This window comes from Phyllopteryx taeniolatus, chromosome 4, assembly GCF_024500385.1.
Source record: "Phyllopteryx taeniolatus isolate TA_2022b chromosome 4, UOR_Ptae_1.2, whole genome shotgun sequence".
Classification (NCBI taxonomy): domain Eukaryota; kingdom Metazoa; phylum Chordata; class Actinopteri; order Syngnathiformes; family Syngnathidae; genus Phyllopteryx; species Phyllopteryx taeniolatus.
The window spans coordinates 27,053,800-27,076,711 of record NC_084505.1 but is presented as its reverse complement, the minus strand read 5'-3'; the positions used below and the strand labels follow the sequence as shown (position 1 = coordinate 27,076,711).

Sequence of the window (22,912 nt, the reverse complement as noted above, 5' to 3'; positions counted from 1 at the left end):
GACCATTTTCAGATCAAGCAAGTTTCTTCAAAATCGGATTCTCGTGTCATTTTGTCTTGTCACTCAAGCACACGCGACAAGGCAGAGAGAAGTCAGACATTTTGAGAACTGGAAGAGTAAGTTTTGTCCTCATTTGTACCCTTAAGTCACATAATATTTGTGTTGCGTGTCATTACCAAACGACTTGTAGTGTTAATATGTGTCAAGATTTACCTTTTTTTTCTCTCTCAGCTTCACACACGTCACGTCAGGTGACACACAGCACTTCCGATTCTACGGTGCTTGAGACAAAATAAAATCAAGAGTTTCAAAATACACACAGCCAGATTGGATTCCCTGACGGGCTGGTTCTGGCCCGCGGGCCGTACATCGGACACCGCGTAAAGGACGCAAATCTGATATTTGAGGGACGGCTGAGGGGGCGGAGTCGAAGTGAGCTGCCAATGTTGTCCTGTGACCTCACCTCAAGCATTGGAAGGGCAAAGGAAATGCATCCAGTAGAGCGCGTTGATGATTATTATTCAACTTTATTGAGCCAAGGCACACATTTGACATGATTTGGGAACTCAAACCCGTGCCGTCTGCACACGTTACAGCGATCCATTGTGGAACAACAATCTTACTCGAATGTTTCGAACCGATAACCGATATTCACTTGTCGTCGTCGAAAAAACAGACATTGAGCTTGAGTAGATTCTTTGATGGGAATTAAAACTTTTCGATTAATTTCAAAGTGGGCAAATAAGTCAAGGCACCACGGTAGTCCAGAGCGGTCTAAAGCAGGATCGCGGAAGTCAACGAAAGTGCTCCACGGGGTCAAAGCAGCCTTGGCCGAGCCGGGTTGGGCCGGATCGAGGAGAACGCTCCGATGTGCGTGACCAGGTTGGGTTCCACGCTGTGTGCGCGCTCTCCGGGCGTGTCGCGGGCGGCCCGGTAGAGGACCGTGTCCTTGGCGTTGCCCCTCGAGCAGGCAGCTCGGTCCAAGTAGGCGGCCACCCTTAGGGAGGCGTTGCCCGGGTACAACATGGCCGGCGTGCAGCACTCGGTGGCGGGCGACACGGCGTAGAGCTGCGGGGACAGGCGCCGCACCTCCAGGAGGTAGTGACGGCCCAGCAGCTCGGCCGCCGCCATCACGTACACGGCCAGGAGCGCCAGGTGCCCGGCGGACATGCGCAAGGACAACGAGCAGGGGTTCCAGACAGTCAGGAGCCGCAGGAGCAGGGTGGCGCCCAGCAGGCCCAGACCCACCCACTCCAGGATGCGGTAGGGTTCCGGGTTCCAGTAGCGCTGCAGCCGCTCCGGGTGGTAGAGCTTGACGTAGAGCGACTCGGCGGCAAAGCGCCGACTCAGGAGCTCATTCAGAACCCGGAAGAAGTCCGGGCGGGGCACGGCGTCGTCTTCCAGGACCACCATGTTCCGGGGCTGCGCCAGCCCGAAGGCTCGGCGCAGACAGAACACGTAGTCGCGCTTCTCGCGCTCGAAGGTGTTGAGGGGCAGGCTGCTCCGGTACGGCCGGCGGATGACGGGGAAGTGCCGCTCCAGCAGTTTGGCGTCCTCGTTGACGTCCGGGCCGCTCTGCACGTCGCACAGCACCACCTGCGAGGGAACCTTGCCGTTATACGACAACTTGCGCCGCTCGTACACGCGAACGAGTGACGTGAGTTTCAGTATTTGTTGCCGAGTGTTCCAGACGTTTGGGGCAGAAAATTGAAAAGCCGATTTTTTTTTTCTCAGAAATAGCGAAGACGTTTAACAATTAAGGTTGTCGGCTTGACGCGTTTCGGACCCTACAATGGGAACAAATGCACTCTTCGCGCAGCCCAGACCTCAGGATCTTCTTATGAAACGAAAAATAATCTGGCATTCGACATCCTTGGCCGGCGGGACAAAAACAGCCCGATTGTCTCGGTGTGTATACTGGGAAACAAATGACCTCGAAACAAAACCTTTTGTCCCAAAACCAAGTGGGGAAAAAGGTTTTGTTTTTTGCCCCATTCCAGGACTTAGCCTGTGCACAGCAGGGCTAACGTTACCGCTTCGGAGTTGTGACGTCTCTGTGCAAACCGGACCGCTGCCTATTCGCCAATTGGTTTATTTGAGGGGAACCACCCCCCGTCTTTCATGGCAGTATATACCAGCTCAGTTAATTTTTCTCAGTGCAATTATAATAAGCGTCCGTTATTGGTGGATTTTCGCCATCGCGAGGGATCGGGACCGAGCCCGACCGTGACGAGCGGGCCACTGTGCCGCCCGACGTGTGTCGCATGCTGCCCCCGGGTGGCCAAAATGAGCATTGAATTGTCAGAGAAAGTGTGACAAAAAGTCTTTCATTCGTTTTGATTCTATTTCATGATGTCATTACCGTGTGTAATAAGGAGTGCGAAAAACTTTTTTTTTTTTTTCTTCTCAGGAGTGAGGCTGGATCGCCACGGCAACCTGTGCATTCTCGCGCCGACGCACCTGGGCGCAGGGGCGCTCCCCGCAGCCGCTCAGGAGAGCGGTCAGCTCGCGCGTCACCTGCAGGAGGTAGTGGTACCGGAGGGCCTCGCGCCGCCTCGCCGTCACCACGGCGACCAGCAGCTCGGGAGGCCGGGAAAGCGCAGCGGAGGCGGGCGAGGGCGCCGGGGCAGAGGCGCTCTGCCAGAAGCGCAGCGCGTCCTGACCGCGCCGCAGACTCTGGCGCAAGGCGTCCTCGCTGGCGGCGTCCAAGTAGGCGGAGCGCAGGAAGTAGTAGGAGTGCAGCAGGCGGTGGCAGCACACAGGAAGTACCGCGCAGAACGTCAGCGCGAACACCACCAGCGCCTGCGTGGCCCCGCTGGACCAGCGCGGGCGAGGCAGCCGCAGCATCCGGGCCGGCGGCACGCTTTCACACGGACGCCCCCCCGGAGGTCGTCTCCTCGGCTGTGTGCGGACAAAACAAAAGTACTACGAGTCAGCCATATTTGACGTCGCTAGTACACAGAGGTCAACTAGTGCGCAGCGTGGCCTCACCAGCAACATGTCATTGCGCCAGTTAGTTTACTCGCGCACTAGCGGAGTGACCAAATTAAACACATAAGTAGAATCACGAGGCCAATATTCCAATAAATATTGAAAGTCAAATATATTCAAATAAATCAATTGTGAAAGAATTAAATCTTGAAATGATTCAATTGAAATAAATGAAACCATTAAATATCGAAAAAATTAAAGTGCAATAAATCTATATTGAAATATATAAACAGACAAATCAATGTCAAAAATATGAAAAGAATTGTCAAATAATTCAATGCATATTGAAACAAATAAACATATTGACAAAGAGACACGAGGGCAGTTGGTGAGAAAAGGACGAGAAGATGGAAAGATGGGCTGCAATCATTCAATGGGGAAATAAACATTTGAAATATACGAGGATTGAAATGACGACATACTGAAATGCGCATTGATGTCGTTCTTGATTTGGTTTTGTCAGCGGACCTTTCAAAAATGCCACCGAGCCGCCCGGCGCAAAAAGTCCTCTTGGATTCCCGCGGCGATCCGGCGATCTCAACGCCGCCGGCTGAAAACCTTCCACCGGTGTTTGCGTTTATGGAGAAATGTAACATTTTGATTAGATAGATAGAATTTTGGATTCAAGTCTGGACTTTGACGAGGCCGCTCCAAAACCTTCATTTCGGTTTTTTTAGCCATTCAGAAGTTGACTTGTTGGTGTGATTTGGATCGTTATCCTGCTGCAGAAGCCAAGTGCGCTTCGGTTTGAGGTCACAAACTGATGGCTGAACGTTCTCCTTCAGGATTTTCTGGTCAAGAGCAGAATTCACAGTTCCAATCACAGCAACTTGTCCAGGTCCTGAAGTGGCTAAGCAGCCCAAGACCATCACACGACCACCACCTTTGACCGATGATGATCTTTTTCTGAAACGCTGTGTTACATTTACGCCAGATATAACGACACACACACCTTCCAAAAAGCTCAACTTTCATCTCGTCAGTCCACAGAATACTCTCCCAAAAGTCTTGGGACTCATTCAGATGTTTTTTTTTCACCTTGGAACTCTGCCACAGATGCCATTTTTACCCTGCAATCTCTTCCTTATTGTTGTGTCGTGAACTCGGACCTTAACTGAGTCAAGGGAGGCCTGCAGTTCTTTGCAAGTCGTCCTGAGTTCCTTTGCGGCCTCCTGGATGAGTCGTCGCTGTTCTCTCGGGGAAATCTTTGGAGGCCGGCCGCTCCAGGGAAGGTTCGCCACTGTTCCATGTTTTCTCCATGTGAGGATAATGGCTCTCCCTATGGTTCGCTGGAATCTTAAAGCTTTCCAAATGCCTTTTGTAACCTTTTCCAGACTGATAGATGTCAATGCCTTTATTTCTCGACTGTTCTGGAATTTCTTTGGATCGTGTCATTTTTTTGCAGCTTTTTTAGATCTTTCGTCCGACTTGATTTTATCAGAACGGATTCTGTTGAAGTGATTTGTTGATGGAACAGGTCTGGAGGTCATCAGGCTCAGGGTGTGAGCCGTGAAAATTAAGCAAAATTTGTGATTAGCCACAATTTGTTCATGATTTAACAAGGGGGGTAATTACTTTCCCACACCGGGCGAGGTAACTTTGAAGAGTTTTTTTCCCTTAATAAATGAAATCACCATTTAAAAACAGCATTTTAAGTTCACTTGGGTTATATTTGTCTGATAGTTACATTGGTTTGATGATTTTAAACAAAGTGGGGAAACTATGCAAAAATATAAGAATTTGAGAAGGGGGCCAATACTTTTCACGACCGATTGATTGATTGGTTGACAGAAGTTTGAAGTTCACTATCAAACTAAAGAGAAAACAACCAGATAGCTTTAACTAGCGTAATGCTACCAAACAATGCAAAACACGACTGACACGATTTTGCATCGATTTTGAAGCGCCCCGCATTTGAACACAAACAGCTGAGCAACACATTTAGACAGACAATATAACAATACTCACGCAGCGATTAATTGACGTTTGTGATAATTGAAAATGGAGGGGGGGGGGGGATTTTAAAAAATAATAATCATGGGAAAAAACGTGAATAAGTGATGCTAAACAGTCGATTCCGTTTTTTATCAAGTACAAAATTGTGGAGTGCTGCTGTTGTCATGGCAAACAATTGTTGTTGTTTAGTTGCGCTCGCACTCACCAAACGAAGGCGCTCGTTGACTTTTGGGATCGTCGCCGGCGAGCTGCTTTTTCATTGCGGTTTGGCTTTTTCCAGGCAACTTGTTGGCGCTCCGTCACTTCTTGAGCTTTTGCCTGCCACGTGACGTCCACTTCTTGTCCGACGTCCTCGTCACCTTCTTCTTCCTCCTCCTCTTCGTCGACTGCTGACAAATGCCTGCTTAAAAACGGCCGAAAAAGGACAAGAAATAAGAAGCGACTCGCAGCCGGAGAAGAAGGCGGAAGCGCCTCGCGGATGCGCGCGCAGCCAGGCCGTCACACGGCGGCTTCCGGCCGCCAGGTGGCGCCAGAGTCGACGACAACACCGTCCATTTGCCGCTTTTTCAAGCCTTCAAATCACAGATTAAAAAAAGAAAAAAAACATTCGGATTAAACACCCCACAAATTTTAACGCATAGTCGCAAAAGGGGCGACATCCCAGAATATTTAAGACTCACAAGTTTCGTGGTGCTGAGCAAAAGAAATGTCCCACTTTTGCCCGGAAACACTTCAAATGGAATGATCAACACGTGCGCATGAAGCTTCGAGAAGGAAGGTCCTCAACGTTTTTTAAAAGAATCTTTTTTGCTCGTGAAAGTTCTTACAACTGTCTTTGAAGGATATAGGATTTTTATTATTATTATTTTTTTTTTCAATTGCTGAAATTTTCAAGAAGGCCCTGAAAGGTCCCCAAAACTCTTCGAGCCTCCACCAATCTGCGGACGGTCGGACACGTCATCGCGGTGACGTCTACCGCAGCGGTGGAAAACCGGCCGTCATTTCCATTTTTTTGCACAAAGTGCGCGTAAAAGCTCACGTAAAGGCAGCTGAGAACACCAAGCAAATATTTGAGCTGCCCTTTTTTCATCAAGTTGCACAAGGTTTGCTTTTAGGGTGGCGGGACGCGCGCGGCAACTCGTGCTTCCGGTGTCCTCCCGGGAGCGTCACGTGACACCCGCTGCTGCATTCGCGGACACTGTCGAAAAGCCGAAAAGACAAAGACGCCAAGCTGTCATTTGACTTTTCATTCACGAACCTCGAAGTATCTTGTGATGTGTAAACCTCAGTAATTCGCTCAAGAATAAATCATATCATTTATTCACTCGATTAAGAACCGCATTTTGGCCGTTGCACATCTTGTGTGTTCTAATAAGAAAATGAAACACGCAGCCCGCATAAAAAGGTTACGAGAAAAAGTCAAATGTTTCAAAATGTGACATCACACTAATACGAATAACTTTTTGCTTTTGCGCTGACAACACCGAGCTGAGATTTCCAACAGTAAAATAAATACATCAATAAATTAATGATTTCCTTTCATTACTTTTCGCTGCACAGGAAGCCCGTTTCTACAAGTACAAATGTAATAATAATAATAATTATTATTATTATTTTATCTTTTACTCCACATAACAGAGCCCGTTTCCACCTGTAAAACTTTTTTTTCTTTAAAAAAATGGACTACTTGAATTTCTGTTCATATTAGAATTGTGTTTCTATTAGATCAGAATCAGAATCATCTTTATTTGCCAAGTATGTCCAAAAAAACACACAAGGAATTTGTCTCCGGTCGTTGGAGCCGCTCGAGTCCGACAACAGACAGTCAAGTGACACAGAACACTTTGGAGACAGAAAGACATTGACAAAAAAAAAACAGTCACTGAGCAATAAAGGGTTGCTAGTTATCTGGTAATGCTGGTACATTTTTTTTAAGGTTAAGAAGTCCTCACAATATTACAACTGAATTCAACTTTTTCATTTTTTTCCTAAGAATACTCTGATTTTATTCTTGTAATATTAATCGTTTTTCTTGTCAATTTGATTTTCTCCCAAGTCAACTTTTCCCCCCTCTGAAATAAAATTATTCTCATAATATTGCAAACTTTGTTGTGATAATAACTTTATATTGTCATATTCAGATATTTTTGATGGAATATTGTGATGCTATTAGAAAATGAAAATGTTGTCATACTACAACTTTTTCCTCATAATATTGCAACTTTTTTTTTTAAACGGGTGGAAATGGACTTCTGCCAGTGAAATAAATAATAAATACATACATCAAATATATTTTCAGAAATTAATTCGTGAATGAATATAAAATATATTTTTGGCCACCAGTATAAAAAAAGAGAGCATTTTTTATAAGTTTGGACGTGTGAACAATTAAAATCCCCCCAAAAAGACATTTACATATTTAAAAGGCAAGAAAATGGGAGGATCTCTTCAGTTTTTCTTATTTACCAAGAGTCGAGATACAAAGTGTTTACGCCAACATGGCTGTAACAATAGAAAGGCACGGAGCGGCCAATCCGGATGACGTCCTGTCGGTGCGCGGACGCAGCAGGCAGATCCTCCCATTTCCCACGGCACGCGAACGCAACGGGGCTCCTTGCTTGGCGCTCGTGCAAGAGAAGAGAAGAGAAGAAGGGAAGCGATGAACTACAAGACAAAGTGCACGCCACACATCATGTGCACGCGCACGCGCCACGACGCCGCTGCTTCCTCTCGCTCGGACTGACGTCACCCCCCAAAAGTCAAACGAGCGAAGATTCTTACCAACTTTTGGAGGAGAACAACAAGAAGGAAAGAGGAGAAGGAGATGACGGGCACCAGCAGCCGTGGCGCGCGCGCCTGCCAAGGAAGAGACGCCAAAAGCAAAGAGGTGAGCTCCTGCGTGCGCGAGCCTTTTCACGTGACACCAGTAAAATGCAGGAAAGCACGTGACGCGCGGACGCCAACTTCGATTTGGAAAGTTCGGGACTCATTTGCGACGTCTAAGTGGAAAACAGAAAGCAAGCAAGCAAGCAAACCGGAGCGACAATATCCATGTCCAGTTTCCTCAAATCATTTCTTCGCCATCAGAACCGACATTAACCTACAGTAGCGTAGTAGGCCCGAGTGTTCATTCCTAAAGTACATTTGATGTCATTGCTATCATTATCCACAGCGTTTAAGTCAGGGGGGTCGAAGTCATTTTTGTAGTTCGGACTTCCCTCGGGGGGCCGTACGACTGCGGACCCATGCAAATGAAAGTTGACCTCCTGTACTGACATTACACACAGTATACACGACACATTGATGAATGGCCAGTTTTGAAATCAGAAGCTTATGAAAACATGTTTTTCAACTCTTACATTTATTTTTAAAGGGGGATTGGTAACAAAGAAATGCTTGCAAATATCTCAATAGTTTTACACCAGAACACAATGAGCGATTTGGATTTGCTTTCACGGGCCACATAAAATGATGCGACGGGCCGGATCTGGCCCCCGGGCCACCAGTTTGACACCATGGTTTAAGAGCAGGAAATTACCCCCCCCATCCCCCCTCACCCCAGACTTCACGATACCCGTTAACATGAGCAGGTCGGCTGTTTTTTTTAGCGAGAGAAAATGTAGCGAAATGTGTGTCGGGTTGTTTTGTTGGACTTGATCACTGTCGCGCTCCGTGTAGCGCGAATCTGGCGTGATTCAGGTTCAGGCGATTCTGGTCCGCCTACGTACAGCGTCGTGAAAAAGTATCCTTTCAAATTCTTAGATTTTTGCATGGTTTCCCCACTTTCATGTTTTAAGATCATCACAGAAATTTAAATATCAGACAAATATAACCCAAGTGAATTAAGGAAAAAAGAAATCAATGTTAACTGGCCCTATGTGAAAAAGTAATGGACCCCTAAACCCAAGAACTGGTTGGGCCATCCTCAGCAGCAACAACTGAAATCAAGAACTGACAACGAGTCTTTCACATCTCTGTGGAGATATTTTGGCCCACTCTTCCTTGCACAATTGTTTGAATTCAGCACAAATGGAGGGTTTTCAAGCACGAAGGGCCTTTTGAAGGTCATGCCACTGCATTTCAATCAGATTCAAGTCTGGACTTGGACTAGGCCGCTCCAAAACCTTCATTTTTTTTTTTTTTTTAAGCCATTCAGAAGTTGACTTGTTGGTGTGATTTGCATCGTTATCGTGCTGCAGAACCCAAGTGCGCTTCGGCTTGAGGTCACAAGCTGATGGCTGAACGTTCTCCTTCAGGATTTTCTATTAAAGAGCAGAATTCATGGTTCCATCAGTGACAGCGAGTTGTCCAGGTCCTGAAGGAGCAAAGCAGCCCAAGACCATCACACGACCACCACCATGTTTGTCTGATGGCAGGATGTTGTTTTTCTGAAATGCTGTGCTGCATTTACGCCAGATGTAACGAGACACACGCCTTCCAAAAAGCTCCACTTTCATCTCGGCAGTCCATATAATATTCTCCTGAAAGGCTCAGGAATCATGCAGATGCTTTTTTGCAAAAGTTAGACTGGCCTAGATGTTCTTTTTGGTCAGCAGTGATTTTCGCCTTTGATGCCATTTTTGCCCTGCAGTCTCTTCCTTATTGCTGTGTCATGAACTTTGACCTTAAGTGAGGCAAGGGAGGCCTGCAGTTCTTCAGAAGTCGTCCTGAGTTGCTTTGCGGCCTCCTGGATGAGTCGTCGCTGTTCTCTCGGGGAAATCTTTGTAGGCCGGCCGCTCCAGGGCAGGTTCGCCACTGTTCCATGTTTTCTCCATGTGAGGATAATGGCTCTCCCTACGGTTCGCTGGAATCCTAAAGCTTTCCAAACGCCTTTTGTAACCTTTTCCAGACCGATAGATGTCAATGACTTTATTTCTCGACTGTTCTGGAATTTCTTTGGATCGTGTCATTTTGTTGCAGCTTTTTTAGATCTTTCGTCCGACTTGATTTTATCAGAACGGATTCCGTTGAAGTGATTTGTTGATGGAACATGTCTGGAGGTCATCAGGCTCGGGTGGGTGGGTTACCCTAACCCAGTGAAAAGTAACCAAAAATTGTGATTAGCAACAATTAATTCCTGACTTAACAAGGGGGGTATTCACGTTTGCACACAGGGCCAGGAAACTTTGAATATTTGTATTTTGTTCCTTAATAAATGAAATCAGCATTTGAAGTTCACTTGGGTTATATTTGTGTGATGTTTGATGATCTTCGACGTGAAAATGGGAAAACTATGCAAACTATTCACGGCACTGCGTATTGACACGTTTCGTGAGCCGCTTCTCATCTTCGGGAACCATTTTGGAAGACGGCGCAACACGGGCGTTTGCGTTGATGACGTTTTTGTGTGTTCGCTGGCTTTATACGTCACCGCGGACATTCGTGCGTCCCGTCACTGGATAAAGGTTTTGGACCGAGACCTTGGTCAGGGTTTAGATTGTGCGACATAAAAGTCGAAGTTATGAAAGTCCGGTTGACCGTGACTTTTTGGAGCAATATACGATTGCTTGGCTGGCACACGCCCGCCGCGCCGTCTTTCCAATTTGAATCCATGGCGCCCGAATACACGAGCGGTTTCTCAGCATGTGAAGTTAGCGATCGACCCTACTCGTGGGCTGCTGGCGCTTCCGTATCCCGCTGGGATAGATCCGGCCCGACCCCGAATTGTGTTTCCGCCTTCAGAACCAAAACATAAAACATTTGGCGTTCTGGACTCAGACGACCGTTTTGATAGGCTTTTGCTCCCTCTAGAAAAACGGAGAATTCTTGCTTCTTAAAGGCAATTGCGGTTCTTTGTTTTATTTTGAAAGCCACTCTGTTCCGAAACGTGGCATTTCCTTTTGAAAGGGTTGCGTTTGTGTGTTTTTCAGGATTTCGACCTGGCGTCGGCGTACGTGTCGGACGCTCAGTACAACCGGAACGTTTTCTTTGACACGTCGCCGCAGGCCATCAGGTGAGACGCCTTTCCCGCTTCTGTTTTTTTCCCATCACGCATCTGCTGACACTTGGCTTTTATTTTGAAGCGCAGGTTGTATCTGCTGTACAACCGCCGACTTCCTCGGGTGCTGGTCTACTTCTTCATCCTGCTGGACTTGAGCTTGGCCGTCTTCGAGGCGCCCGCCGTCTGGCCTCTGCCGCCGTGGGTGAGGCCGCCGTCCCCGCCGGGAAGCCGAGGCGTCGGCCGGCGGGTCCCCTTTCCTCGTCGGGGGCGGACGCGCCGACTTTCGGAGAGTCGGGGAAAATGAAGAAAAGAACTCAAAATAAAATTGAAAAAACAAAAAAACATTTCATAAACGAAATGAAATAAAAACGAAAATGTTTGAAAAAAACAAAAAGATAAGTAACTGAAACTACGTTTTATGTTTATAAAAGTAACTAAAGCTAATCGAACATGATTTCAAACGGATTTATTCCAGAACGGCGGAACGAGGAATGTCTGACATGTTTTGCGCAGCGCAACGCCGCCCGCCGCAGACCCGCCACCCATTTGATGGGATCCCGCTTCTGTCGCCGAGCCAAACAAACGAGTGCAAAAAAAAATCAGCATTTCTAATCCGTCCGTCCGGCGGAACGTCATTTCGAGCTGACGTAAGTTCGTTTGCGGAGTTTTCAATTTAGCGGCAACAGAAGGAAAACAGGCAAATAACAACTTGAATGTTGTTGTTGTTGTTTTACAGTAATGGCGAGAAGGTTATGTAAGTCAAAATAGCGTGCGTCTCATCAACGCTTTCCGCACGGTGTGATGCAACTACTAACCTGAGAAGCACGATTATGCACTAGTGCACTTTTTGCACTTCAACACTTTTTGTGATCTTAATTTTCTGTCTCACACTCGACTCGTTCTGATGCTAACTTTGTTAGCGAGGCCAGCAAAACACTAACCTTGTGATTCAGATGACGCGCTGACAGCTGACGTTTGCTAACGTCGGCTTGCAGGCGACCATGTTGACGAGCTAACAGCTAACGCCTGTTCGCAGGCGACCGTGCTGGCAGCTAACATTTTCTAACGTCCGTTCACAGGCCAGCATGCCGGCGGCTAACATTTGCTCATGTCTGTTCGCAGGCGAGCGTGCTGGCGGCTAAGTTTTGCTAATATCAGTTCGCAGGCGAGCGTGCCGGTGGCTAACGTTTGCTAACGTCTGTTCGCCGGCGAGCGTGCCGGCGGATAGCGTTTCCTCACGTCCGTTCGCATGCAAGCGTGCCGGTGGTTAATGTTTGCTAACGTCTGTTCCCCGGCGAGCGTGCCGGCGGATAGCGTTTGCTCACATCCGTTTGCAGGCGAGCGTGCCAGTGGCTAACATTTCCTAACGTCTGTTCGCAGGAGAGCGTGCCGGCGGATAGCGTTTGCTCACGTCCGTTCGCAGGCGAGCGTGCCGGTGGCTAACGTCTGTTCCCCGGCGAGCATGCCGGCGGATAGCGTTTGCTCACGTCCGTCCGTTTGCAGGCGAGCGTGCCGGTGGCTAACGTTTGCTAATGTCTGTTCCCCGTTTGCTAACGTCCGTTCGCAGACGAGCGTGCCGTCGGATAACGTTTGCTCACGTCTGTTCGCAGGCGACCATGCTGGCGGAGCTCGTGTGTCTGCACGTGTTCGCCCTGCGGTTGATCCACTACGCCAAGGTGATCCCCCGAGACAAGTTCTGGAAGGACCCCAAGAACATCTGCATGATTGCCATCCTGGCGGTAGGAGCAACTTTGTGATGTCTCAGTTTGGGTGGTCATGGCAAGGTCCTGGAAGTTCTTACAAAGTTTTGGAGGGTTCTGGAAATTCTTCTGAGAAAGTTCTTGAAATTCTTAAGGCTGTCTTGAAAGTTCTTAAGAAGTATTTAGAAAGAAGAAATACATTTCACAGAAGTTCTTAGATGTTTTAAAATTCCTAGAAGGTCCTGAAGGTTTTTAGTCCATCCTGAAAATTTGAAAAGGTCCCGACAGTTCTCAGAAGGTTTCAGAAGGTGTGAAGCCGCTCCTTCTTGTGCTAACTTCCTATCTGAGCGGGAAGACGCCGAGGCGGTGTTGTGAAACTTCCTGCTGATTCGGCGTCAGCGCGCGTGACAAACCCTGTCTGCAAAATACACGCGGGGATTTAGCAGCTGCATTCATGCATTCAGTCCGACGCGTCAAAACGTCTTTCACGAGTAGGCCGACTCCCCGAGCACTTCAGAGAGATTTTTAGCTGACTTATTGGAGTCTGAGGCTGAAACTGTTCATGGAATCCTCCCTGAACCTAACATTTCGATGTACAATCCCAATTCCAATGAAGTTGGGACGTTGTGTGAAACATAAATATAAACAGAATACAATGATTTGCAAATCATGTTCGACCTATATTTCATTGAATACACGACAAAGACAAGATATTTCATGTTCAAACTGATCAACTTTGTTGTTTTTAGCAAATAATCATTATCTTAGAATTTTATGGCTGCAACACGTTCCAAAAATGCTGTTCAACAGTCCGGGGTCTCCGTTGTCGTATTTTACGCTTCATAATGCGCCACACATTTTCAATGGGAGACAGGTCTGGACTGCAGGCAGGCCAGTCGAGTACCCGCACTCTTTTACTACGAAGCAACGCAGTTGTAACACGTGCAGAATGTGGTTTGGCATTGTCTTGCTGAAATAAGCAGGGCCGTCCATGAAAAAGACGTTGCTTGGATGGCAGCGTATGTTTCTCCAAAACCTGTATGTACCTTCCAGCATTAATGGTGCCTTCACAGATGTGTAAGTTACACATGCCATGGGCACTAACACAGCCCCATACCATCATAGATGCTGGCTTTTGAACTTTGCGTCCATAACAGTCTGGATGGTTCTTTTCCTCTTTGGCCCGGAGGACACGACGTCCACAATGTCCAAAGACAATTTGAAATGTGGACTCGTCGGACCACAGAACACTTTTCCACTTTGCGTCAGTCCATCTTAGATGAGCTCGGGCCCAGAGAAGCCGCCGGCGTTTCTGGGTGTTGTTGATAAATGGCTTTTGCTTTGCATAGTAGAGTTTCAAGTTGCACTTACGGATGTACGGATGGTTTTCTGAAGTGTTCCTGAGCCCATGTGCTGATATCCTTTACACATTGATGTCGGTTTTTGATGAAGTGCCGCCTGAGGGATCGAAGGTCACGGGCATTCAATGTCGGTTTTCGGCCTCGCCGCTTACATGCAGTGATTTCTCCAGATTCTCTGAACCTTTTGATGATATTATGGACCGTAGATGATGAAATCCCTAAATTCCTTGCAATTCTACGTTGAGGCACATTGTCCTTAAACTGTTCGACTATTTTCTCACACACTTGTTCACAAAGAGGTGAACCTCGCCCCATCTTTGCTTGTGAATGACTGAGCAATTCAGGGAAGCAATCACGGCACCCACCTGTTCCCAACGAGCCTGTTCACCTGTGGGATGTTCCGAACACGTGTTTGATGAGCATTCCTCAACTTTCTCACTCTTTTTTGCCACCTGTGCCAGCTTTGTTTTGGAACATGTTGCAGCCATCAAATTCTAAATTCATGATTACTGTGTTCCCTCGTTTTTTTTGTGGTTAATGGGGACCAGACCCCCCTGCGAAAGGTGAAAAACCGCAAAGTAGGATTTGCCCCCCAACCCCCAAGGAATTTTCGTGTATGTGTATGTGGGTACCAGAATGTTTGAAATATGTAAACAGTATTTATACTTTACATATTTGAGACAAAGATTACAACAGTACAGGTATTTACTTCAATCTTGTAGAGTAATTAGCATTGGTCAACGTTGCCAAGAGGCGAAGAGGCTTGCGTCGGTGGCGGAGGAGAAGCTCTCATCTCACTTGACTCGGAGACTCTACTGCTGGAGGCGCTGACGGTGGAGCTGGTTTTGCCTTGGAGAAAGACGTGCTGATGGGTAGTTGTGGTCTTTGTTTTTTCTTTTGCTTCAAAATTCCCCCGTACAAGGACATAATCCCGCCTCTTATTACGCGGAGTTACCGCACGTTTGGCTTCCCTATCGAAGCAGTTTTCCGGATGTTTGCGTGGTCGTCATCTTCTTCTTCCTCTTGGGCGCCCCGGAGGAAGCTTTCGTAGGGGCACAGCGCTTAGGCGGCATTGTAAGGGCTTAACTCATCACACAAAGTCATCGCTTAAACTCCAAAAGTTATCACGAACACAACACTAAGATACGGTAGGCGAGACAGTCGACAGCGTGGACGGGACTGGCGAGACACAACAAGGGAAGATGCCGGGTGAGGCCGCGATGATGCGCAGCCAATCAGCTCACGGGATAAATCCACTCGTGCTCTCATTGGTCGATGTCGCGCCTCGTATGAGTGCCCGCCCAGCGCAGGCATGTACAAACCCTCTGCGTCAACTCGTCTCTTTGTTTGGCACGCAGGGAAACCTTCTCTCTCGCACGCATCAACATGAAACAACGCGTCTTTCCGCAGTATGGCTGCCGATATAGCTGGATTTAAAAAAGATTTTTTTTAGGAATAATTTGGAAAAAGCCGCGAAGTACTGAAGCCGCAAAACGTGAAACGCGAAGTGGTGAGGGAACACTGTATTTGCTCAAAACAATCAAGTTGATCACTTTGAACATGACATATCTTGTCTTTGTAGCGTATTCAATGAAATTTCGGTCGAACGTGATTTGCAAATCATCGTATTCGGTTTTTCTTTATGTTCACCACAACGTCCCAACTTCATTGGAATTGGGCTTGTTGTTTGATTGACCCCTGCGTGTGCGTGTGTGTGCGTCAGCTGACACTGGTGGACATGATCATCTACGGTGCGCTGCACGCCGCCGGCTTTTACGCCCTCCGCTGGTCACGAGTGCTGCGGCCGCTCCTATTGGTCAACGTGACAGAGGGCCGGCAGGTAGGTCACGTGATCCCGCGCGGACGTCCTACGGAGCCTGAACGCATCGCCAGTCTCCCGCCGACCCTGTGTGTGTGTGTGTGTGTGTGTGTGTGCGCATGAAGCTGCGCAGGGCCATCAGGAGCATCCGCAACGCCCTCCCTCAGATTTTGTCGGTGTTCCTGCTCTTCATCTTCAGCATCCTCATCTTCTCACTGATGGCACTCAAACTCTTTAGCAAGCGGTGAGTCACGGGACGTCACCTTTGACCTCGTGTGCCGGTCCCCCAGCTGTCCCTAACGTGTGTGTGCGTGCTTCTGGGATGCGTGTGCGCGTGTTTGCACGTGTGCGACACTTGTATACGTGTGTGTTTATGTGATGCGTATTGGCGCACGTGTGACACCCGCGCACGTGCGGCGCAGCGGCCTGACGACGGCGGACGGCGCTCCGTACTTCTCCAATTACGCCGACGCCGTGTTCGAGCTCTACGTGCTGGTCACCACGGCCAACAGCCCCGACGTCATGTGAGCGCCGACATCATCGCGCTCAGGCCGCGTTTGACGGCGGCCTGAGCGCGTTGTCGTGTTTGTGTCGACCGTCAGGATGCCGGCGTACGACGCCAGCTCGGCCTTCGCCGTCTTCTTCATCGTCTACATCCTGGTCAACACGTACATCTTCATGTCCGTCTTCCTCGCCGTCGTCTTCAACAACTACAAGAAGTACTTGAAGGTAACCCGCCGTACGCAATTGTCAAAGGTCCTGCAAATTCATGTAAACCTTTTAGAAGTGCCTTGAGTCCTGAACATTTCCTGAAAAAGATTCTAGAAGGGTCTGAAAGTTCTTAGAGGGCCCTGGAAGTTGTGAGACAGTTCTGAGAAATTTCTCCAATTTTGAATTTTTTTTAGAAGGTACTCAAAGTTTGAGAGAAGTTTAAATTTTTTGGGGGGTTCTTCACAAGGTACTGAAATGTCCCAGAAAGTCCAGAAAAAAAGGATCCGGAAAGTTCTTAGTTTAGTTTCTTAGAGGTGTATTTAAATTTTTATTTTTTAATAAGGTCCTGCAAACTCCCAGAAGGCCCTGGAAGTTGCTAGACAGTTCTGAGAAGTTTCTCCGATTTGAATTCTTTTAGAAGGTACTCAAAGTTCTTGGAAAGCTGTACAAAGTCTTCTTTCAAAGTTCCTGAAAATTCCTAGCAGGTCCTTCTTTTTAAAAGGGCCTTAAAATTCTTTCAACATTTTTAGAATCTCCTGGAAATTCCTGAAAATTCATAGAAACATTTTAGAAGGACCTGAAGGGTCTTAGATTGTTTTTAGAAAGTTCCTAGAAGGCCTTGGAAGGTGTTAGACACTTTTGAGAAGTTTCTTGGATTTTTTTTGTTCTAGAAGGTACGAAATATTTGAGAAAATCCAGAAAATTCATAGCTGCTTTTTATGTTTCTGAAAATTCTTGGAAGACCTCTCAGCAAGTTGTTTACAAAAACTCTTTCTTAGTTCTTAGAAGGCGCTGGTGTCCTTGCAACGTTTTTGGAAGGTCGTGCAAGTTTGGCTCATTGGCGCCCCCGTCTTGTGCGCGTGTGCCCCGCAGGAGGAGGTGCGGCAGTTGGTGCGGGCCAAGCGGCACAAGATGGCGCGCGCCTTCGCCGTGCTGCTGGAACGTCCCGAGGATGGCGGCGAAGGCGAAGGCCGAGGCGTGCCGCTGGTCAGCCGCGCCAGCTGGAACCGCCTCGTGCGATCGGTCCAGCCCGACATCAGGCGCGCCCACACGGAGCTGCTGTGGAGCGTCTCGGACGACGACAACCGCGGCGCCATCGGTGGGTCGGCGCCCGACGCGCACCGCCGTGTGTGTGCTTGTGCGTGTATGTTTGTATTGGTGTGTGTGTGTGTGACATGTACACATGAACAAACTCTCACACGCACGCACACATCAACACACACCCGGGCCCGGTGGTCATAGTAACGCGTAGCCACGGCGGTCGCCGTGCCTGTCGACAGACGAGCGGTCGTTCGTGCAGCTGGCCGACCTTCTCAACATCGAGGTGATCACGCTCAAGTCCAGGCCGCACCCGCTCGACCGCCTGTGCCCCGCCCTCTACCGGTCGGCGCCCAGCCGCCTCGTCTGCCGATCGGTCCGGCACAGGTGAGAGGGCGGGGCTTGCTGGATGGTGGGGCGGAGCTATGCGTGTGAGACAAGTGGATGCGACGCGTGCGTGATGTGTGTGCGTGTGTTAGTGCCGTTTGTGTGTGTGATGCGTACCCGTATGAAGCATGTGTGCGTGCGTCATGCGCGTGTGTGCGTGACGCTCGCCGGCAGGGCCTTCGCGGTGGCGTACGACGTCGTCATCCTGATCAACGCCGTTTTCATCGGGCTGGACGAGGAGCAGCCGATGATCGGCAATTCCGAGTGGGCCTTCCTGGCTCTCTACCTGCTGGAGATCCTCCTCAAACTTTACGTCATCGAACCCAGAACCTTCTTCTCGGCGCACAGCTTCTGGAACTGGTCAGCACGCACGCCACTCGTGACATCACCACGCTTCACTTCCTGTTTGCACGTCCAGAAAGTTCTTGCCATGTTTTTAGAAGATTCTGAAAGTTCCTAGAAGGTTCGAGAAGTTCTGAGAATGTTTAGAAAGTTTTTAGAAGGTCCTGAAATTTCTTAAAAGCTTCTGATGTCCTGGATGTTCTTTCAAAGTTTTAAAAAGATCTTCACAAAGTGAAGTCTGGGAAGTTCTTACAAAGTTGTCTGTCCTGACATCACTGCCTGTTTGCAGGTTCGACACGATCATCGTGGTCTGCGCGCTCATTGCCACCGTCATCAACGCCGCCTTCGAGTCATGTGAGGTCACGTCCTGTTTCATGCTGCCGACAAAGGTCCTGAAAGTTCTCAAAAAGTTCTGACCTGGTCCTGAAAGTTCTTAGGAGGCTCTGAAAGTTGTTACAATGTCCTGGTTTTTGAAGTTCTTTGAAGAACAAAGCAGGAAGTAGATGGGCAGAGTCCTAACGCACGTTGTCGTCGTCGTCGTCGTTGTTGTCAGCGGGCAGGTACACCAGCCGCCAGATCCTGGACATCGTTTTCATCCTGCGAGTGCTGCGACTCATCCGAGTGGTGGACAGCATCAAGAGGTGATGTCATCCATAGTTACGCTAGTAGCTTGATGCTAACACATAAGGGGCAATCTCATAGACTGGCTAATGATTGATGATGATAGTTGTGGTGTTGCCCCAATAGCGCCACGGTAATACATATTGGGAAATGCCATAAATGGGAGAGCAAGTAGCATCAGTAGCTGCCTGGTTGCCCCCCGCTAGCTGAATGCTAACACATTTTGGGAAACCTCATAGGTGGGGTAATGGCTAGCATTGAGAGCTGCGGCGTTGCCCTCGCTAGCTTAATGCGCACACGTAAAGGGTAATGCCACAGGTGGGCTAACACCAGGCGGTGACTTTTGCGGTCAGGTTCCGCACCATCATGAACACACTGATCCGGATCGGACCGGCCATCCTCACCTTTGGACAACTCATCCTGGTAAGTACGCATCGGCCTAGCGGCCGTTAGCTCACGGCGCGTGACGAGGGCTCCTCCCCCCGGCCAGGTGGTCTTCTACGTGTTCGCCATGGTCGGCATGGAGCTGTTTGCGGGCAAGGTGAAGTTCTATGAGGATGCGGGCGACCCGGCGAGGGCCGACTGCGGGAACGCGCTGCTGCGAGGGAGCGCCTTCGCCCGGCTCGGCTACTGCAAGAACAACTTCAACGACGTCGTCGCCGCCTTCGTCCTCCTCATGCAGCTCACCGTCGTCAACCAGTGGCACAATATCCTTCCCGCACGCGTGTGAGCCCGGCGCTTCGTGGGCACCTGACGCCGCGTGTGCGCCGGGCGCTACGTGTTTCTGAATGTGCACGTGTGCGATATCCCAACACACGGCGAGCGCCCGCTCACCGGCCGCCTAGCCAGCTCCGATGCTATTCTAGCGCACGTGATCGTCGGCCATCTGCGTTTGCAGCAGGCCGTCGGGCAATCGTGTGCGAGATGGCGCCCGTTGGCGGTTGTCCTCCTTAACGCCGCCCACTCCTGAGCAGCGGCTTCACGGCCGTCACGCACAAGTCGGCCAGGATCTACTTCGTGCTCTTCCACGTCGTCGTCGTCATCGTCATCATCAAGTGAGACGCACGCGCTCGCACGCCGTCTCCGATTGGCCGTCCTGACGCTCGCCCGCTTCCTGTTCCCGCCAGCATCTTCGTGGCATTCGTGTTGGAGGCCTTCTTCCTCGAGTACTCGCTGGACAAGAGCGACCTGCACACCGAGCTCGAGAAGAAGATTGAGCAGCTCCAGCTCGGAGTGGCGCAGTGAGGGCGCGCACGCTTCCTGCTTCCTCACTTTCTTTGCTTCTTCACATCTTCATTTCTGAACTTCCTGCTTCCTCCTACTTTGTAACCTTCTCGCTTTGTCACTTTCTACCTGTTGTGCGCATTTGCGTCAGGGACGCGATGGAGGACAACCTGGTGGGCGCCATGGAGACGAGTGACCACGAGCAGCCCGCCGAGCAGTTGGAGAGCAGCAAGCACAAGCTCATGTTCAAAATCGCCTCCAAAAGTAGGCCGCCGCCGCGTCATGTTTGCCGATGCCGTGCCGCCCGAACGGGAAGTGACGGCGTGTTCGTGCGTCAGGGTATCGAACCGTGGACGCGTTGCTGCAGCGCCTGTTCGAGGCCGACTTGGAGCGGGAAGACGACGGCGCTGGCGACACCGCTGACGTTCACAACGGCAATGGAAACTTCGCCAACCCGTCCTTCGGCGCCGCGTAAATGATGTTTATGAATAAAGTTTGATTTTCCCAGGTACTCGTTCACGCCTGTCACTCAAAACATCAAAGTCATCAATAACGTCGCTTGACCGTCACAGTCTCGGCGCGACCAAATTGCCGCTTTTCCATTCCAACAGGCAGCCATTAAAAGTGGGCGGGATCACAAGGAAGGCGACGCGCTCGTTTCTCGTGGCGCCTTCCGTCTCGCTGCGTTTCATCTTCTGTTGGTGAGAATAAAAGCGAGAGCGTGGGTATTTGAAAGGACGCTCGCTGGCGCCGTTCATTTCAACGCAGCCAGCGTCTACGTACCGTCGCGTACATTCTGCTCACAAGTTTGACATTTTCATCCACAGGTCCATGATACATGATGAACATAGTTAAGTATTGACGTAAAAAAGACTACTCCTATGGCTTGATGCGGCGCGGCACGGCTTGCTAAACCCAAAATGCGTTATCCCCGTGAGGGGAAGCTCATCTGCGGCGAGGTTAAGACGGCGATTCAAATTTTGAATTGTGGCAAAAACAGTGGCAGACCGATCGGTCGCTCATGAAAAGAGTCTCCTAATCACGCGCGATACGCGACGCTTGGAGATCAGGGGCGGGTAGTGGGGGACCCCAAGGTCGGTGCGGAGGCTCTGGGCGGGGTGGCCCTCTTCGTCGCCGGTTGTCCGGCCTGATGGGCCCTGCAGGAGCCACGCCTCTTAATCACTCACTTAGCACACACTCACTGTATATATTTTTCTCACTCATCACATCTGGGCGCGTACGCATATTGAAGGGTTCCTGGGGGACCGGTATGGGATCGGGAGGGTGTGCTTGTTAGGAATGTGGACTCGTCAAACCACAGAACACTTTTCCACTTTGCGTCAGTCCATCTTAGATGAGCTCGGGCCCAGAGAAGCCGGCGGCGTTTCTGGGTGTTGTTGATAAATGGCTTTTGCTTTGCATAGTAGAGTTTCAAGTTGCACTTCCGGATGTAGCGCTGAACTGTATTTACTGACATTGGTTTTCTGAAGTGTTCCTGAGCCCATGCGGTGATATCCTTTACACATTGATGTCGGTTTTTGATGCAGTGCCGCCTGAGGGATCGAAGGTCATGTGCATTCAATATCGGATGATATTATGGACCGTTAGATGATGAAATCCCTAAATTCCTTGCAATTGTACGTTGAGGAACATTGTCCTTAAACTGTTGGACTATTTTCTCCCGCACTTGTTCGCAAAGAGGTGAACCTCGCCCCATCTTTGCTTGTGAATGACTGAGCAATTCAGGGAAGCAATCATGGCACCCACCTGTTCCCAATTCGCCTGTTCACCTGTGGGATGTTCCAAACACGTGTTTGATGAGCATTCCTCAACTTTTTGGCGACCTGTCCCAGCTTTTTTGGAACGTGTTGCAGCCATCAAATTCTAAGTTCATGATTATTTGCTAAAAACAATCAAGTTGATCAGTTTGAACATGAAATATCTTGTCTTTGTAGTGTATTCAATGAAATAAAGGTTTTATTTATGTTTAATACAACGTCCCAACTGGCGGACGACTGGTTAGAGCATCTGCCTCACAGTTCTGAGGTGAGGGGTTCAATCCCAGGCCCCGCCTGTGTGGAGTTTCGCATGTTCTCCCCGTGCCTGCGTGGCTTTTCTCCGGGCACTCCTGTTCCCTCCCACATCCCAAAGACATGCATGGTAGGTTAATTGACAACTCTAAATTGCCCGTAGTTGTGAATGTGAGCGCGAATGGTTGTTTGTTTGTATGTGCCCCGCGATTGGCTGGCAACCGGTTCAGGGTGTACCCCGCCTCCTGCCCGATGATAGCTGGGATAGGCTCCAGCACGCCCGCGACCCGTGTGAGGAGAAGCGGCTCAGAAAATGGATGGATGGACAACGTCCCAACTTCACCCCTCATTATTCTTTAACAAAGCAAAACTCATCCATGAACTTCCTAAATACAAGCTGCACATTGACTGCCCCACCATAGAAACCAACATTCTAGACCACCACTATGAACGCTGAAGGACTCGTAGCGTGCTATCCCCTGTGCAGCTCTGGGCTCGTCTGATCACTGCTTAATTCACTTAATACCAACATACAGGCACAAACTGAAATGTGCGAAGTCTGTGGGTGAAAACAGTGAAGAAGTGGACCAATGAAGCTAAGATGGAACTTCAAGAATGTTTAGACAGCACAGACTGGAGTGTTTTCTAAACTTCAACTGGCAGCTTGGATGAATATGTGCACATTTGACACTGTTCCAGATGATTGATTACTGCTTTCATTTCTTGAAGACTGCACCATTTGCACAATTGCCACATTAGCAGATTATCGCTCTATTCGTCATTTCAAACTG

The 22,912-nt window shown here is 49.1% G+C and overlaps 2 protein-coding genes across 6 annotated transcripts; one reads left to right on the top strand and one right to left on the bottom strand.

Annotated features, from left to right (window-relative positions):
* Positions 1–507: 507 nt before the first annotated feature.
* On the bottom strand, positions 508–6,122 carry pgap4 (post-GPI attachment to proteins GalNAc transferase 4). Its single transcript, XM_061771057.1, has 4 exons — positions 5,628–6,122; positions 5,153–5,519; positions 2,461–2,901; positions 508–1,596 (listed from the first exon to the last, which is right to left on the bottom strand). The coding sequence occupies exons 3-4, from the start codon at positions 2,845–2,847 to the stop codon at positions 817–819; spliced, it is 1,167 nt and encodes a 388-aa protein (XP_061627041.1). The 5' UTR covers positions 2,848–2,901; positions 5,153–5,519; positions 5,628–6,122; the 3' UTR covers positions 508–816.
* Positions 6,123–7,530: 1,408 nt separating this feature from the next.
* tpcn3 (two pore segment channel 3) lies at positions 7,531–20,598 on the top strand. 5 transcript variants are annotated; one of them, XM_061771032.1, is made up of 19 exons: positions 7,531–7,834; positions 10,818–10,900; positions 10,976–11,090; positions 12,499–12,627; positions 15,673–15,789; positions 15,894–16,012; positions 16,191–16,292; positions 16,371–16,497; positions 17,353–17,578; positions 17,760–17,904; positions 18,079–18,264; positions 18,536–18,600; positions 18,800–18,887; positions 19,221–19,290; positions 19,358–19,574; positions 19,832–19,922; positions 19,995–20,108; positions 20,243–20,355; positions 20,430–20,598. In XM_061771032.1, the coding sequence occupies exons 1-19, from the start codon at positions 7,772–7,774 to the stop codon at positions 20,564–20,566; spliced, it is 2,307 nt and encodes a 768-aa protein (XP_061627016.1). In that variant the 5' UTR covers positions 7,531–7,771; the 3' UTR covers positions 20,567–20,598. The 5 variants fall into 5 exon arrangements, with proteins under 5 accessions (XP_061627016.1, XP_061627019.1, XP_061627017.1 ...); XM_061771033.1 differs by lacking the exons at positions 7,531–7,834; positions 10,818–10,900; positions 10,976–11,090 and adding exons at positions 11,140–11,535; positions 11,625–11,642; positions 12,269–12,422; XM_061771037.1 differs by lacking the exons at positions 7,531–7,834; positions 10,818–10,900; positions 10,976–11,090 and adding exons at positions 11,143–11,535; positions 11,625–11,642; positions 12,269–12,391.
* The last annotated feature ends 2,314 nt before the right edge of the window (positions 20,599–22,912 follow it).